This window comes from Balaenoptera acutorostrata, chromosome 17, assembly GCF_949987535.1.
Source record: "Balaenoptera acutorostrata chromosome 17, mBalAcu1.1, whole genome shotgun sequence".
NCBI lineage: Eukaryota > Metazoa > Chordata > Mammalia > Artiodactyla > Balaenopteridae > Balaenoptera > Balaenoptera acutorostrata.
The window spans coordinates 23,142,193-23,160,700 of NC_080080.1; the positions used below are offsets into that span (position 1 = coordinate 23,142,193).

The 18,508-nt window shown below is 35.9% G+C and overlaps 1 protein-coding gene across 5 annotated transcripts in view; it reads left to right on the plus strand.

Annotated features, from left to right (window-relative positions):
- Positions 1–18,508, plus strand: part of TRPS1 (transcriptional repressor GATA binding 1) — a 257,232-nt gene that overhangs the window by 53,063 nt on the left and 185,661 nt on the right. For all 5 annotated transcript variants that reach the window (XM_057532194.1, XM_057532198.1, XM_057532197.1 and 2 more), the window contains one exon: positions 8,134–9,260. In XM_057532194.1, coding sequence (XP_057388177.1) covers positions 8,134–9,260 — 1,127 coding nt within the window. The remainder of the gene's footprint in view (positions 1–8,133; positions 9,261–18,508) is intronic.

Sequence of the window (18,508 nt, forward strand, 5' to 3'; positions counted from 1 at the left end):
ATTATGTCCATTTTAAAAAATGAGGAAACAGACATAGAGGGATGAAAGTAACCTGCCCAAGCTCACAGAGTTGAAGTGGGGTAAATGGGGTGTAAACCAGGGTAGATAGGCTACAGAAAGTTGTCTTCACAACCACTATGATATATGGCCTTCCCAATTGTAAGACTGAGTTTACTGCAACTAGAAAAGCAATGGAAGACAGACCAGCCGCATGTAAGGGAGGAGATATAAGACTGGTACACCAGGGCTGTTTGATGCATACTCTGTGAATTGCATTGAATTTGGGGACTTCAGCGATTTCTTTGAGATGATCTCTTATCCAAACCCTGGAGTGTAATGCTGCCTTATTTGAACTTACTAGCTTATAATTGAAATCATTGAAAAGAGAATTAATTTTGCTGATTTGTCTTTTCTTAATTACTGTGATTCATTTTCACTGGTACTTTGGCTGCAGAAACCAGTTCTGATAGAGTGCATAAGGGCCGAATTTTGATTTTATCAATTAAGGATGCAGTGCTTTATCCCCACATTAAGGGACACTTCATCCATGTATTTGATTTACTTCATAGTCCCCTTGTTTGAAGGACTTCGTTTCAGGATTTTATGATTCAGTAGATGGTCTGAGAGTTGTATTCCCCTCTTTTGATTACTAGGCACAATCTAGGTTGGTTTTTCTGTGAAGATTCAGTGTTAAGGAGATGCACCCAGCTTCCATTTATGTTCTCCAAGGCTGGGTAATTAAGGTTTTACTCTTTGCCTTTGAGTAAGTAATGGAATGGGTGTGGAGGCAGAGGAACTCAGAATACTTTTAGACTGTCTAACTTGAGTGTACTCATTCCCCAGCCATGCTCAGAGCTGTGTGAGGTCCCCGGATGCTGAAAGTGAAGAAACTGGGGGCTGCCATGAGGGGCTTGAGAATTCAAAGAAAGTCTAATTGTCCAGCAATTCTCCTTTAATATTTAGATGACCTGTTGATGTAAGATAAAGAACACCTGCATTCTTTCATGAGTCCAGTAACATATTGGGAATCTTAATAATAAACAGTGGTTTGTTCTAAGACCTGTTTTTCCAGCTGATGGGCAGGTAGCTCCACCTCGATATTCCAACTGGCATCTCAAAGTCGACATGTGTAGAAGTAAAGTTGTTAGTTCCTTCCCTAAAACAACTTTGTGTTCCTCTCCTTTTTTCTAGACTGCCATTTTCAAGTCAGTCAGGCTGGAAATGTCAGTTCTCCTGGATGTCTTTCTGATTTGTATCTCTGTCCAAACAATGGAGTGATTTGTCCTGTCTTTCCTTCTTTATTCTTTCCCCAGCACCACCCTTTTTTGTTTTTTTAATTTATTTTATTTTATTATTTATTTTTGGCTGCGTGGGGTCTTCGTTGCTGTGTGTGGGCTTTCTCTAGTTGTGGTGAGCTCGTTGTGGTGCGCGGACTTCTCATTGTGGTGGCTTCTCTTGTTGTGGAGCATGGGCTCTAGGCGCGTGGGCTTCTGTAGTTGTGGCACGTGGGTTCAGTTGTTGTGGCTCGTGGGCTCTAGAGTGCAGGCTCAGTAGTTATGGTGCACGGGCTTAGTTGCTCCGCGGCATGTGGGATCTTCCCAGACCAGGGCTCGAACCCATGTCCCCTGCATTGGCAGGTGGATTCTTAACCACTGCGCCACCAGGGAAGTACCCCCGCCCCCCACCCCCGCACCACCCTTAATGTTTACTTAGTAAATTCTTAGTGGCTTCTTTACTTATTTACTTTCTCTTTCTGTTCCCTTCTGTGCTTTCTCTTCTCATCTGCTCTCCCTTCCTTCCTCCCCCTTCTCGCCTTCCTTTGGTTTCTGTTTCTTTCTGTTCTTTTTCCTCCCTCCTTCCTCTTTATCCTTCCTGTCCTCCATCTCTTCTCTTACCCATCCTCCTTCCCTCCCTTCCTTCCTTTCTTTAATTTTTAAAAATTCCACTTAGAGATCTGTCTTCCTGTGTTTTGTACGAAGTATAGGTCTACTTTCTATAAAAAAAGCAGATCGTTTTAATTATACTTGTATAATTCAATGTAGACTCTCCATTAAGACATCACTTTTCCAAATTCTCTCTCACCCCCAAACTTCCTCCACATTTCCTGAAAGAAACTTGCACTGTTTCATCCTCATTTATGCTTTACTCATTTTGTTTCCTGCACCTGAAAAACCTTTCTGAGATCACTGCCTTTGAGGCTCATCCCAAATGCCAACTCATCTGTCCACAGTTCAGTTGTCACCTCCTTCCGGAAGCCTTTGTGGACCAGTCAGTGTAGGTTAGGTGCTTTTCCTCTGTGTGGTCATGGAACTTGGTACAGCTTTCAGCAGAAGCACATATTCCACTGTTGTCATCTATTTACCTGGGAACTTTATGCACTAAAATGCAGACACGTTGGCGGTTTGGGACTTTGTCATTTCCTTGTGTCTCCCAGTGCTTGGCACATAGTAGGCATGCCACAAATCACCCTTCTCTGGAGGAAGGATGTTGCACAGTGATTCAACTCTGTTTTCTCATTTAGACCCTCTTTAGGACAAACATGCAATTATTGTTTATCTCCGTTATGAGCCAGCGGCAATGGCAGATCAGCTGGAGGAGAGGAACGCTGTGGATAATGTACTCAGTCTTACCATCCACTTGCACTGCGTTTTCAGTTTTCTTTTGCATATTTTCCCCTAAGAGATTACCTTCTAAATTAGTGAGACTGACTTCAAGGTTTACCGGTTTTCTATCTGTCCAAATACCAAATAACCATAGAAAATTAGATTGATATTATGCTGAGTAAAATGAGAAAACCAGTTTGGGATAGACTGTTTATTATTGTAAATACAAAACATTTATTATAAAAATGTAGATAATTAAGGATAAGCGGTATTTTACCCTTATATTTTCACCTCTACCAATTTAGGTTTTGCCCTCACCCCCCAAAAAATTAGTTGGCTCTTATAAATCCAATGACAAAGATGTATATGGGATTTATTCCAGCGACACAAAGAATAGGCTATGATAGCATGCGACTGAGGTGACTGCCGTTTAATTAGATTTGTTATTGAAATTTTTAAATACTTAATTTCCATCAAAGGTACATCGTTGAGGCACACTCTATATTCTGCAGTGTGTTTTGAAGCATTGTACAACGCGGAAACATTCCCTATGTAGATTAGCACATTGATTCTGAATTTAGTTATTTTCAGCCAAGATTGGCCCTGACAGATTTCTTCACGTTATTTGTGACTTCAGTATTTGAACAGTGATTTTTAACAACTTAGTTTTTTACAGTCGTGGTTTTACTTTTTTGACGATCAGCCCGTAACCTCAAGTCCTTTTAAATTAGTACCCTTCTAATTGTCTCTGTTGCTATCAATTACAGTCCTTGAATATGAACCACATCTGAGGAAGAGTTTGTGTTTAGTTCAAACAACTCTTTTTGTTCCATTGAAAATAAGTACATTTGCTAAAGTGTCATTTTAAGAGTTCTGAGGCTTTAAAAGATCTTTCCCTTTGACATATTCTTTTAGATACTTTTCTTACTAGTTTTTGTTCCATATTATTAGGAGGAAAGAGCTAAATTGAGGTTAAAGACCTTGAAAAAAAGCCAACCTTTTATATTTTTAACTTCTGTAGTGAAACATTTTTGTGAAAAGCCATATGTAGATAAATTATAAATGAAAGGCATGGAACAAACTACATGGAAGGAAGAGTTTTTAGAACTGAGGTTAAAATAGAATAAAAAGGCATCAGAGTCCTCAATCAGTGAAAAACAACTTAAAATTTGTTCTTTTTCATGCCTTAACAGGTATCTTGGGTGTTTCTGTATAGCTCTAATTCACAAGCAAATGACCCCATAGTCATTTGTTTTTGGGTTGAAAGATGCAGTTTGTCTTGTCTTTTGAAGAAGCCCATATGTCAGGTTGAGTCAATGATACTAGGGCCGTGAATTAGTATAGCTCCCGTAGCCCAAGTAAGTGGGAGATTTCACATCTCCAATAACTAGTTCGTTCATTCAACCAAAGTGTATCGAGCTCCTGCTTACTTCCAAAGATGAATGTAATACCATTCCTTCAGTCCAAGAAGGAATGTAAATGGAAGCATTAGCTTAGTAACAACAGAATTGATCTTTTACGTTTACAGCTAAGAATACTAGGGGTGACAAGTATTTGAGTTTGACTTTACCACTTCCCCTTCTGTTTAGTCTTTTCATTTCATTGGCAGGAGAAATTCAAAGAGATAGTTCATTTTATTAGTCCCATTCATGTGAATAGTACTGTAGAGTGTGCTGTCTGATATGGTATTCACCAGCTACATGGGGCTATTTAAATTTCAATTCATTAAAACTAAATTTATGAAAAATTCATAAAAACGACAAATTAAATTTTAAAAAATCAGTTCTTCAGTTGCACTAGCTCTGTTTCAAGTGTTCAGTAGCACTTAGCTAGTGGTTGCCGTATTGGACAGGGTAGACTACAGAACATTTCCATCAACTCAGAGTTCTGTTGGACAGCAGTGATGTAGACTTTTGCAGATCACTTTTTGGATGCATTCTCTCACTTTATCCTCACGATAATCCTATAAAATGGCAAAGTGTACAATATTATTTATAGCCACAAAGATGATGAAACTGAGGTGCCAGAAGGTTAAATAGTGTGTCTTTCTACAGGATTTAACTTGAGAACTTCCCTTGGGAGCAAACAAATGCAAGTAAAGATAAATACAAATAAATAAAGGATTTTACCTACAAATTTTGATCTTAAAATATAAGTAATTTAAAAGCAGAGTTGCGGTCTAGCTTTTCACTGTTGTATCCTGATGTCTGTCACAGAGATTGGCACAAGCTAAATACCCAGTAGCTACTAAATAGATGAATGAATACGTGTAATTTTTAGTCCAAACAGAATTTGCAGTTTAATAGGAATTTTTAAATGTGGATGTCTGTATCAAAGGCACTGCTGGATTATGCGTTATCATTAAAGTTCTGGTTAGCAAAAGAAGAAAGACTGAAGTTTACACTCTTTGTTCTGCTTGTGGTCTCTTTTTAGTATAGCCATAGCTAGGGAATAAGTTTTTCTATTCCTTGCTGGGTTCAACCGTTTGGAAAGTTTGAAATAATTCTCTGAATGTGTAGGTGCTGTTTCCTGGCAATAAGATTAAATAAACTGTTGCTGCAAAACATTGATTTTGCATTAACTGTTCTTCCTGTGTATTTGGGTTTAACCTAGAAAAGAATTGTTTTAAGTCAGCATTTGTGGGTCATGAACATGAAATGGGTATGGTTTAGTCTTAGGTATGGTGTCCTAAAATAATAAATTATATTTTATTTCAGAATTCAGTTAAATGATATATTGTACAACAGTCATATTTCACCATGACTTAAGGTACATCTCTTATAGAGATAGCATAGAAATGGCCACAAATGTAACCTTAAAACCTTATTTTGGAAAGAGAAAAGGAATAGAACACTGAGTAATTATGTTTTCCAAAGTTGGCTTTTATAATATGTAAGATATGTAATTCTAATATTATATTAGCTTTTAATAATAGGTAATACTAATATGATTAACTGCTATTTATCAGGAAGGCAAATAGATAATCTGTACAAGTGTCAGTATTTTTGTTCTTGCCATTAAGTTAGATCCTTGTGTTATTTGGTTGCTTGGGTGGTTTTTGAAAGGGCAGTGGGTAGTCTGAAGGCACTTTTCAGCATAAAGTATATAAGCATTAAAAGCATCCTAAACAATGGAGTTGGCTGAAGACACAACCTTTAGACACATAGACACTGCCAACTTTAAAGATTTAATGCAGTTTTCATAGTAGCTTAGTTAATCCCAGACCAAAATGATTTACTGGCGGTTTTTGGTATGAAATGTTCTCTTCACCTGATATTAGTCTTTCTTAGCGTGGATTTTCTGACTCTTAAAGTTGATGTCAAATACTGGAAGGGATGTTGTGATGCTTCATAATAATTTAAATTCCCTTCAAAATCATAAGTTTAGGGCTTTCTTAAGACTGTATGTACTCTTTGCTCAGCCCTCTCAGTGTGGGCATGGAACATGAGGCTTGAAGATTGCAAAATCAAAGAAATCGTGATGATGTGTCATGGTTTCTCAGGAATCCCTGTTCTACAAGCAGAAGTTCGAAACATTTTCTGTTAAGGAAACTCAGCAACTCTGAAGCAATGTGGTAGCTCAGAGAAGCAAATTTCCATGTCTAGAGCTTGTACACTAGCTTTCTTTGCTCACATTAGAGATGGTTGGGGTAGTTCTGAATTTGCTCCTTTTGATTCAAGTTGAAGTTCCTGAACCAAGTACCTGAGTAGGTGACATCCCACTGAAAGGTTCATTTTGTTTTTGAAAACAAGGTTCTTCTCACCTCTAGCGAATTGGGAAATGGATGAATTTTGCAATATTATGCATTACATTTCAGTGCAAATTTTATTTGCTTTGGTCACTAAAGTGTTAGGTTAGAATGGTGTTAGACTTCTCTTGTGTCGTCTGGCTTTGACATCCTTTACACCAGTGATTAATTGTCAGGTTGCTGCCTGGGAGGGTGACCCCCATTCTTGCCCTTCTGCTTAGATAATGCTCTGCTGTCAACAGACTGAAATCTGGGTGTTTGCCATGGTGAATATAGACACTGTTTAAAGTGGAATATTGTCATCCTTCGATTAACGGTTGTGGGAGAACTTCATAATTTATTAATCTTAGTGTACAGTAAATGAGCTGTTGATGCGTTCATGCACATTTCCTCCAACTGTAATATTGGAAGTAAGTTTAAAGGTGGCCCCCAGTGAGGAAACTGTTGGCCAGAGAGGTTAAGTAATTTGATCCAGGTCACACCTCTCTTTAAGTGGCAGAACGGACTTCAATCTTAGTCCTGTGTAGTAGAGAACAACTATGTCTCTCAGTGCGCTAAAGGAATATTATTTGCATATTAAGTAGAATCTTTTAAATGATTTTGAGATGCTCGAGACTTTTCTCATGGAGTGATTTGGATGTGAGCAGTGATCACACATGTCATTTTTGAGCAGCTGTGGAAGAAGGAAGAACACGATTATGCCACGTGCTTAATCTATTACATCTGGTTGCTGGAAAAATTCAAAAATTCCCTGATTGTTGAAAGAGGAAATTTCTCCCCCTTTGGAGCATTTCTGTCAAAAACTCTTTTAAACAATGAATTTTGGCTGCTGGGTGGTGGCACTTAGTTATGCTGCCTGATGTGGTGCACCCAGAGAAGAGTTTTAGATAAAATGCCCTTTGAAGGCCTTGATTGCCCTAACACTATACACAATTTTATAATTTTGGATAGAAAACAGAGCTGTGGTGATTTTTATGGTGAAATTATTTTATTTTGGCCCTTGACTGTCCCCATGACCCGCTCATGGGAGGGGCTGAGTCTTTTCTATGAGACAGAGCCTTAATCAAAAAAAAGCCCTGGAAGGTTTTCTTTATTTCATTTGTCCTAGATTGGGAAACATTTTAAACTCCTTACATTGATCCTCCTTCACCAAGATTTCAAGCCCACCGATGATTTCGTTTTACTTTCAGTCTAATTGTGCATGCTCGGGCTTTAACCATAAGCCATTTTGTGTGGTCATTTAGCACCTTTATTTTACCCAAAAGATAGACTTCATCTTTGCAGCCTTATTGCTGTAGGAACTGAACAGAGGATTTCTTTGGAGGACACCTGCGTTGAGTAATCTCTGAGCAACTGCCCCTGGTTTTGATGGCAACCCTTAGCTTTGTGAGAAGAAATCCCCACGTGATTTGGCTGCTTCCGTGGGAATGGGATTTGAAGGAGGCAGTAGTAAAACCTCTTTAATTGAAAGTCTTCTTCGTAGGTTTTTTTTTTTTTAAGTATATACTATTAAATCCTTTGCATTAGTTATAGTACTTTTATTACTTACCTTCATCAGATACTTTGGCCAAAAATGTTTTGCATAATGAGCCTCTCATAGAGTTGCTATTGAGTAATGAAGAGTGAATTTCTTTGGCTCTGATTATTCAAGTGATTTCATAATAAGCAGAAGTACTATTGTATTTTTGGATGTGGAATACTTGGCAGTGTCACCTCCTCCCTCCCATAAAAAGCACTGAATTAATGATACCTTTAAAGTAACATCCATTTCTTCTATGCCAGGTCACTTCAGGTGGGACATTCATTGGCATTGGACGGAAAACACCAGATTGCCAAGGAAACACCAAGTACTTCCGCTGTAAATTCTGCAATTTCACTTATATGGGCAACTCATCAACGGAACTAGAACAACATTTTCTTCAGACTCACCCGAACAAAATAAAAGCTTCTCTCCCCTCCTCTGAGGGTGCAAAACCTTCGGAGAAGAACTCTAACAAATCCATCCCTGCACTTCGGTCCAGTGATTCCGGAGACTTGGGAAAGTGGCAGGACAAGATCACAGTCAAGGCAGGAGATGACACTCCTGTTGGTTACTCGGTGCCCATCAAACCCCTTGATTCCAGACAAAATGGTACAGAGGCCACCAGTTACTACTGGTGTAAATTTTGTAGTTTCAGCTGCGAGTCATCGAGCTCACTTAAGCTGCTAGAACATTACGGCAAGCAGCATGGAGGAGCACCGTCAGGTGGCCTTAACCCAGAATTGAATGACAAGCTGTCCAGGGGCTCTGTCATTAATCAGAATGATCTAGCCAAAAGTGCAGAAGGGGAGCCAATGACCAAGGCAGACAAGGGCTCTAGTGGGGCGAAGAAGAAGGACTTCTCCAGCAAGGGAGCAGAGGATAATATGGTCACGAGCTACAATTGTCAGTTCTGCGACTTCAGATATTCCAAAAGCCATGGCCCCGACGTTATTGTAGTGGGGCCACTTCTCCGTCATTATCAACAGCTCCATAACATTCATAAGTGTACCATTAAACACTGTCCATTCTGTCCCAGAGGCCTTTGCAGCCCAGAAAAGCACCTTGGAGAAATTACTTATCCATTTGCTTGCAGAAAAAGTAATTGCTCCCACTGTGCACTCTTGCTTTTGCACTTGTCTCCGGGGGCAGCCGGAAGCTCAAGGGTCAAACACCAGTGCCACCAGTGCTCCTTCTCCACCCCCGACGTGGATGTGCTCCTCTTTCATTACGAGAGCGTGCATGAGTCCCAAGCATCGGACGTCAAACAAGAAGGCAATCACCTGCAAGGATCGGATGGGCAGCCGGCTGTCAAGGAAAGCAAAGAACACTCATGTACCAAATGTGATTTCATTACCCAGGTGGAAGAAGAGATTTCCCGACACTACAGGTAAGCCGTACGGGGGAAAAATAGTGAGAAAATGATAGAAAGTCTCCAGAGGGCTGACCCAAGAATTGTTGGGAATGATTGTGGTGACCTTGGGCAGTTATAGAACAAGATCATGTTCTGTAAGATCATAGACTGCAGATTCTATATTGGTAGATGTGATAACCACAGATTTTAATTTGGTCACTTGTTTCAAACTGTTTACTCTTATGTTTCATACCATCTACTGAATATATTTTAAAATTCTCAATGATGCTGATATTGCTGATGGTTTTACCGCAATTCATTAATTTGTCCTCGCTAAGTATGACCCCATATCCCATGATTTTTGATGGAGAGACTTCCAAATGAAAGATGCCACTATAATATGTACTATTCTCTATTCCAACTGGGAAAGAATCTGCTTGAGAACATGTTGCTCGTTTTTCTTTTAAAATGAAATCGGACATTCTTCTAGTTTTAAAAAATTAAGCAACATCCTTGTTTTGCGTACAGACAGTAATGTGAAGCAGAGAATTCTGTAATATGTGTGACTTTGGGTTTCTGTACACTCTGAGCGAGTAAAGCTGCTTAAGTTGTTTCAGATTTGTAAATAGATGTAGGGTGTGTTAGTGTTTTCCATCTACTTTCATCTTATTCTCGTTATAGACATTAACTTTCCCAATTAATCTTTCATACTTTCTAGAGATGAGTTTAGAATACATATCTTTATTTCATTTATGTATTCATTTCTTAACTAATTAACTCCAAAAATACACACAGTGCCAGGCATTGATTATAAAATAGGAGAAAAGAACATAAACATAGTGCCCTTATGGAACTTATGATTTAGCAAAATCCTGGTAGCATAGTGCATTCAGATATTACTTCCAGAGTATTGGGTACTCTTGTTATCATGCCTCTAAGCATCAAAGTCAAGAGCTTTATTTACTATTTTTAAGGGCTTTTCCATATGCAAACTCAATATCCTAGTTTAAAAATCTGGTTATTTAAATTTTCACATCCCGATATTTTAAATAGTTCCTCCCATTCTTTTAAAAAGTTGTGTGTTAGTACCATTGTGTGTCTGTTTTCTCAGTCACCAGTAATGAAGCAGTTTATGTCCAACAATAGGCTAACAATGTTACATGTTAATTTGAAGGGCATCCTAATGTTCACAGTGGATCTAAACGTTCAGAAAACACTTCCTTGAGATTTACACTGTTTAATTTATAAGGTCAGCCCTGGGAAAGACACAGTCCTGTGATCAAATATGTGTTCACACTTGCAGTGAGTGTTTCTGGCTCTTTTGATGTTAGCTGCATGCTTATTTATTTCTGGGGCAAGCAGACATTAGCTTTCTTCCGAGCCTTGTTTGTGTGTATACTGTGCATGTACATTTCTTAAGCGATGTAGAAATTAGATAACCCATTCTTTTTTTGAAGGAGGAGGCTTTTTTTAATCATGAAGAAATTAGCCAACACACACACACACTGATGCATGTAGATACCAGATCCCTTGGATGAGTGGCTTTTTTTGAGGAAGCTGAGGCTATTGGTTGAAAACTTGGCTGGAAAAATAGAGATTCCATATGTTTTGGTTAAACAAACAAAAAAAATCTAAGAAATAAATATGAATAAAAATACTACAGAATAATCTCAGAGTTTAATTAATATTCAGTAATGAAAGTAAGCTCCAGAGGGAAGAGACTAGTCCTATTTTGTTCATTGCTGTATCTGCACGATTTAGCGTAGTAGTGCCAGGATGGTAATAGGTGTTCCGTGAGTACATCTAAATAAATGAGATCCTTGTGAGATTTTGACTTCACAGTATAATAAGTGACTTCATGAATAAGTCAAAATCTCCATGGTGAGTTTTAATTTAATCTTTGACTATTGTATGGTCTTGGAACCCTTCTGAGGACACACAAAATGAAAGTACATTTTGAACTTAAGTCAACTTAAGTCAACCTTCTCAGTATTTTATTAGATTAAAAATAATTAGCAGCACTTGTCTCTAGGTCATTATAATCCTCTCACACTTATTCTTAAAACCTGATGTAGTTTGTGTGATCCTAGGTCCTTTAAGGTGCTCTGCCTGAGTTCTTTTAGAAATATTTGAAATTTGGAGACTTACTGTTTCAGGAGCCACAGCTTGGTAAGAAGTATAAAGAAACTCTACTGAAAGTTGAACAGTGGAGGCTCCAGGGATGTGAAAACAAATAGTCTCATGAATGTTGAAAACTTAATCTGCTATCAAAGCACTTCGCCCAAATGCTACATTTTGAAGGTAGTGTAGGAGGAGAGAAGTTTACCACATCACAATACTATCTTTCTAGTTAAATTTATATTTATTCATATTATTCATGTTGGGAAAATTTTACCACAACTCTGTTATTACTGGGGAATATTCTAGGCTTTTGAGTACTTTATGTACAAGACTTACAGTGTACTAAAAAAGATAGCACAAACAGAGAGCTGTACAATGTGTGAAATCATGTAGCTATAAAATAACTACAGCTAAGAAGCAAGAGAGTTGATTTAAAGCTATCGGAGAAAAACTTCAGTGTGGATTTCATTCCATAGGCATTTTCCTAAAGAACCAGTTTAACCTGAGTTGAACTGCCAACATTATCCATTTAGTAAGTGAAACTTGGCCAGTTCTCCTTTCTTTATGTTTCATATTTACTTATGATACCCCGTAGTTCACATCATGACAGAATTGTTATATTCCACTCATGTTTGTTTCTCACACTCCATTTCTTTTATTATATATTATTTAATTAACCAGTGTACCCATTCTCTAATTGACTACCATTCTCCTAATCAACATTTTCAGTGTTATAACTTTGTGTTTCTAGAGTCGTGGGAGGAATATCTCCTTACAAAGCAACTATACCAGATAAAACATAATTTCTTAGTGACTTGTTAGACTTCCATAAATTAAGTGAAAGTTCTGAAGCTTTTCTCTTCACCCCTTCACCAAAAGTGAGCTAAACCCAGACTGGGGAGAGCAAGCAGGGAATGCAAGTTTGCATGGATGAAAAATGCTGACATTGATACTGCAGTTATATTGAGACTAAGCCCAGAGTCACTGACAGAGAGAGGGCGTTGAATCCATGGGTTTCACTCTAAGCTGGCACCTTGAAGTTGGCTAATGTGATTCGACATTACTGCCTTCCTCTGGCTCCTGTCAGAAGTAAACACAGATTTATCTCCAGGAAAATACTCCAGTTTTCACCTCCATGTTACGTATGGCTTAAGATAAACCTTATATGAGCTTCCACATTACAACAGTTTACCATATGAGTGTGGATGTAAATCACTACATGTGAAATCAGTAGGAAAAGCAAATAATAGCTTTAGATACCCAGGAACTTCAGATCAGCAGTTTTCATTTAGAAAATAATAATTAATAAATGTTTAAAGAAATGAAAATTACACTTATAAATTGATCAAGCTACATGAGACTATAAATAACCAGGAATATTCAAAAAAGAAACAATAGCATTTTTGAATGGACAATCGAATTATTGAAATTTAAAACATATGGATAAGTTAAGTAATATATTAGCAAATGAGTTAATCAGAAGTTAAATCTGAAGATATTAGCCAGAATACTTAAGAGAGGGGAGGGCTATGGAAAATATCAAAAGTGGATATTAAGATATGAAAATACAAGAAGCTGTTCTGACATGCATCTAATTAGAGTCCCAGAAGAAAAGAATATTGAATGGAAGATAAGCAATCAATATTTGAGAAGATAATGGCAGATGAGTTCTTAAAACTGATGAAAGACATAAACACACAGATACAAAATAGGATAGCTTATGCTGAGCAGAATATGCAGATCTTCCTCGACTAATGATAGGTTTATGTCCCAATAAACCCAGTATAAGTTGAAAATAACGTAAATCAAAAATGCATTTAATACAACTAACCTACTGATATCATAGCTTAGCCTAGCCTAACTTAAATGTGCTCAGAACACTTGTACCCTATAGTTGAGAAAAATCTTTTAACACAAAGCCTATTTTATAATAAAGTGTTGACTATATTATGTAATTTATTGAATACTGTACTGAAAGTGAAAACCAGAATGGTTGTCTGGGTACAGAATGGTTGTAAATGTATTGGTTTTTTTCCCCTCCTGATCATGTGGCTGACTGGGAGCTTCAACCCAGCATCATAAGAGAGTATCGTACCACATATCCTGCATATTATTAGCCCAGTAAAAGATCCAAATTCAAAATTCAAAGTACGGTTTCTACTGACTGCATATGGTTTTTGCACCATCCTAAGGTTGAAAGATTGTAAGTCAAACCATCATAAGTTGGGGGCCATCTGTATACAAATAAATTCAGTCATAGACATCTTGTAGTAAAAATTGACATGCTAAGGCAGAGAGATTCCTTAGAGCAGCTAAAGAGAAACAACAGCTCAACTATTCAGAAAAGACTATTAGGTTAACAGTAGACTTTATATCAGCCACAGTGGAAACCAGAAGACGGAGGAATACCATTCAGTTTTGGAGGAAAAAAAAAAAGTCAACCTAGTATTCCCTGCCTGTCAAAACTACCTTCCAAAAATAAGAGCAAAGACATTTTCACATAAACAAAGACCAGGGAACTGTGAGTAAGTCTCAACAGCCATAGCATGCCTAATTTATGCAGTTAAAAAGGGATAGACTGAGTTATTGGACAACACTATTATGTGAGTTTGCAGGGAGATTGATCAGAATTAAGGTGTTCTAAAGTGCTTGAATTGTCTGGAGTTAGTGAGTTAGGACTTTGTTATGCATATTTTGATAACTTTAGGGATAACTAATGAAAGAGTAGGAAATGAGTACATAACTTCCAAAGCTTTAGAGGAGAAAAATGGACAACAAAATAAACAACACCCATAAAATTCAATCTTTTTTTTAATGTATCCTTTTTTAGAGGATACATGGGAAAAAAGTACACAAATAGAATTTTTAAAGGAAGATGGTAAAAAAAAAGTCCAGATATCAAAAATCTTAATGAACCTGTGGGGATTAAACTTTCCACTTAAAAGATATTATCAGACATATTAAAAAAAAAATTTAACTATAAGCTGTTTATAGGTTACACACTCAAAGCATAAGGCTATGGAGAGTTTGAAAGAGCAAAATAGACTAAGTTATAGGTGCAAATATAAACCAAAGAAAAATTGAGGTAGCGTTATTAATCTCATACAATTTAGACCCTAAGACAAAAAGCATATGCGGGAAAAGTAATTACTAATGATAAGACGTTCAGTTCATCAGGGAGGTATAATAATTCCAAATATATAAAATATAAATATAAATAAATATATATGTAAAGCAAAAATTGATCAAGAACTACAGGGAAAATATGACAAACCACAATCACAGTTGTACATTTTAGGAAACCTCCCTTATTAAAGGTTGAACAGAAAAAATTTTTTCAAAATATAAAATATTTGAGCAACAAATTAAGAAACGTATTTATTTATTTATTTATTTATTTATTTATTTATCTTGGCAGTGCTGTGTGGCTTGCGGGATCTCAGTTCCCTGACCAGGGATTGAACCTGGGCCACGGCAGTGAAAGCCCAGAATCCTAACCTCTAGGTCACCAGGGAACTCCCTGTTTTTTTTTTTTAACTTGATTTAATTAAAATACATAAATTCTACACCCAACAATTGGAGAATGCACATGCTTTTCAAGCAGATATAAAATGCTTATAAAATTTGACACATACTAATCCAATAAGAAATCAGATTTCAAAAAAACAGTATCATATAGAACATACCCTTATACTCAGTGTAATTAAATCAGACCTCTATAGCAGAAAGGTAAGGATAGATGAAATCACACAAGGCAAATATTAACCAAAGAAAAAAATGAGGTCATTTTATTTATTCCAGGAAACATAGGTGTTAAGACAAAAAATATATAATGGATAAAAAAATGGATAAAAATTTCCAGTACTTATGATTTTATAAAGTGAATTTAGCAAATTCTGGCAATATCAGATGCTCGTATTCCCAAAGACCATGTAATTTCACTCCTCAGAAGAAAACTTCTTGTATGGGAGCACTAGGAAACGTGTGCAAAAATGTTCAAAGTAGTATTTTTTTAAAGAGCAAAACAACCGAAACAAAAATTAAAAAGCAAAACAAATAAGAAAAAAACCTCAACTATACATAAGAGGTTAGTTAAGTAACTTATAGGTTTGTCATACAGTGGAATATTATACAATAGTGAATTTGAATAAATGACAGTTGAATACGACATGGATGTCTTATAAGTATAATTTTGACCGAATAAAAACAAATCAAAGACAACTATTTGTAGCTTCATACCATTTCATAGAAGTTCATAAAAGAAGTTCATAAAAACTAGCAAAACAAAACTGTATACATATATTCATATATATTTATATATGTATACACCATGTGTATTTGTTACATTCATATACATATATTGAACTGTACCATAGGCATTATTTTCCCTCCATAAATATATCATTCTTTCTTTCTCTGTATATATATGTGTACATAGACTCTTTGTCACTCTGTATCTCTCTATAGATAAAGAATATATATACATATATCAATCTTATTTTATGATCCTATGATTATGTTCATTTTCATTTTTTGCTAAACCTAGACATGAATGTGTATATATGTGTGTGTACACGTGTGTGATTAACATTACACGATAAAATTTTAAAATAAAAATGAGGCATAAGTTCTCATCAATACACATATCCAATAAATATTTGAATAAATAGTCAACTTCCCTTATTATTAAAAAACTACTTGAAAATCAATGATATAGTCATTATCTACCTAATTGACTAGAATGTGGGAAAATGTATATATTTTTTGGTAGTGTATGTGTTGACAAGCATCTGTCTGTTAGAGATTTATGAATGTGTTAAAATTTTTTAAACAGTGATTGAATATTTTAGACATAAAATATATATCTCAGGCTAAAGCAAATAACATTGGATGCAGCAGCTGATTAAATTAATGTAGCTACTGCACAATTTCTACCTTAAAAGAGCTCTGGGAAGGAACATGAACTGTGTGCTCTGCTAGTTCTGAAGAATAGATTTTATGATAAGCACTTAATTATCAGCACATCTGAAAAAGCTAAGTACACAGTGCATTAGTACAGAGTTTCTAAAAGGGTGAGTACCAAGATGGTTACATCTAGATTTGTGTATTTTATGTGTCATGTTCTTTTAAACAATACCTAATAAATCAGTTGCCTGTAAAACCTTGAAATGGACATCATGGTTCAAGTTGAAAATTCCCATTGTGAGAGAGAAAGTTACCCAAGGTATTATAGTCCATCAAGAAAATAACCCACAATTGCACTACCTTTATTTGGATACATTATTTATTAGAAATTTCAGATTTAATGGTCCTGAAGACTTTATATAGGAACAGTTATCAAGTCTTAGAATAAGATAAATTTTAGCCATGATTTACATTTCATATTATATAATTTATTTCCCTTTTCTTGTTTACTGTCTACTTCATGGGAAGATTTATTTTTCTGTTTTGAATGTTTGGTAGGGATATCTTCTTTCTGAAAGTGAATCATAAAGTGAGATTTTTCAGCTATGACATTAGTTGTGTTTTCTTCTACCGCATGAAGGTGAAATCACCCCGTACCCTTATAAAAAAACCCAGTTACTCCAAATGAGTAAATACTCATCATATTATTTCAGTATAAAAATACAAGATGAGTGGATTGAATAGAATCTTATTCATTCAGAATTTCAATTTTCCTTAGATTATATTTTGTAGACTACTCCTTTGCACTTGACTAAGACTGAATATTAAATTTTCAACTTTTAAAAGTTGATTATCGGTTACCCACCTATACATCTGTAATTCCTTTTCTGTTTTTGTCCCTCAAATACTTTCTTCAGATGCTTTTCATTCCAACATTCAACAGTGCCAGTGACCTCAAGTGCCACACCTGTAGACTCTTATGACACAAAAAATGACTAATTAGTTGTCACATATACTGAACTATATTTAAATTAAATCACTTCATTTACTCTTTCTTTGTGACAATTTATCTGTAGGTATTTGTTTCCATAATTACCAAAAAATACCTTTGAAGTCTTAATTGATTAGTATTTATAATTTATTCATTTACTTTGATGTCCATTTAGTCATTGAAGAAGAAAAACCATGGTTAAAACTATTGAAAGTGAAATACAGTTATTCGGTGAAGGAGAGCTTTTTAAGTCATGGCATAAATCTCTGGAAGTTAACATTAAAAGGAAAAAAACAAAGCGTTGTTTAGAGCTGACTCCACAAATACTGTGAGCTGTTTGTTATGAAAATCGAAATATAGAAATATTATCAGAGTAGAGCAAAAGACTAGCACCTTTTAGCTGATTTTTTTCTAGAATCTAGAAAACCTCAGTTCTTTATGAATTATGAAAATAATTTTTAATCTCTACTAATGAATAAAATGCTACTGCTAGGATAAAAGGTATTGAAATATGAATGGATCTGAAATAAATGCTTTCTTATAGCACATGAAAATTCTGTCAAGTAGGATAAGGAATAAAACATCTTTTCTCAAAGAAATTTTAAGTCACTTGAATTAAGTACAATTTGGTTTTTTTTATGCAGCTTGATGTAGTTTTCTCTGGAGGCAAAAGATGTTTATCTCTTTTATCAAAGTTGATTGTGTTCATTGTCTGAAGTTTTGCACTGGAAAAATTGAGATTTTATGTAAGTATGTCCCAAACATTGTATGGGACATACTTACATTAAAATATTATTTGTTTATTATCTGAAATTCACATTTAACTGGGCATCCTGTATTTTATCTGGCACCGATAATGGTAGGGAGATCTACAGACTGCCATCTCTTTTCCTCAGGTAGCATGAAGAGAATGTTTGCTATCCAGTTGGCAGCAGAGTATAGAATTTAAATTAATGCAAATATATTTGCAGTGTCTTTAAAATTAGTTGGGCTTAATGTAGCTGGAAGTTCTAGGAGTTTTTAAATAATGAAGAGTTTATTCAGAGAACCATTCAAAATATACCATCTGCAAAATATCTATGTGCTTCTTAATATTTCTCTGCTGCTTTATGACTTTACATATTAAGTCTAGCATTACCAGAGCTGTGGTGGTTCATTCCTTTGGTTATTAAGTAGATATTTACTGTCTGGATGTTCGGGGTGGAGCTGGAAGGGATATAGAGATGTGTGGGCTTTGATCTTGATTTTAAGGCAATTACAATATAAC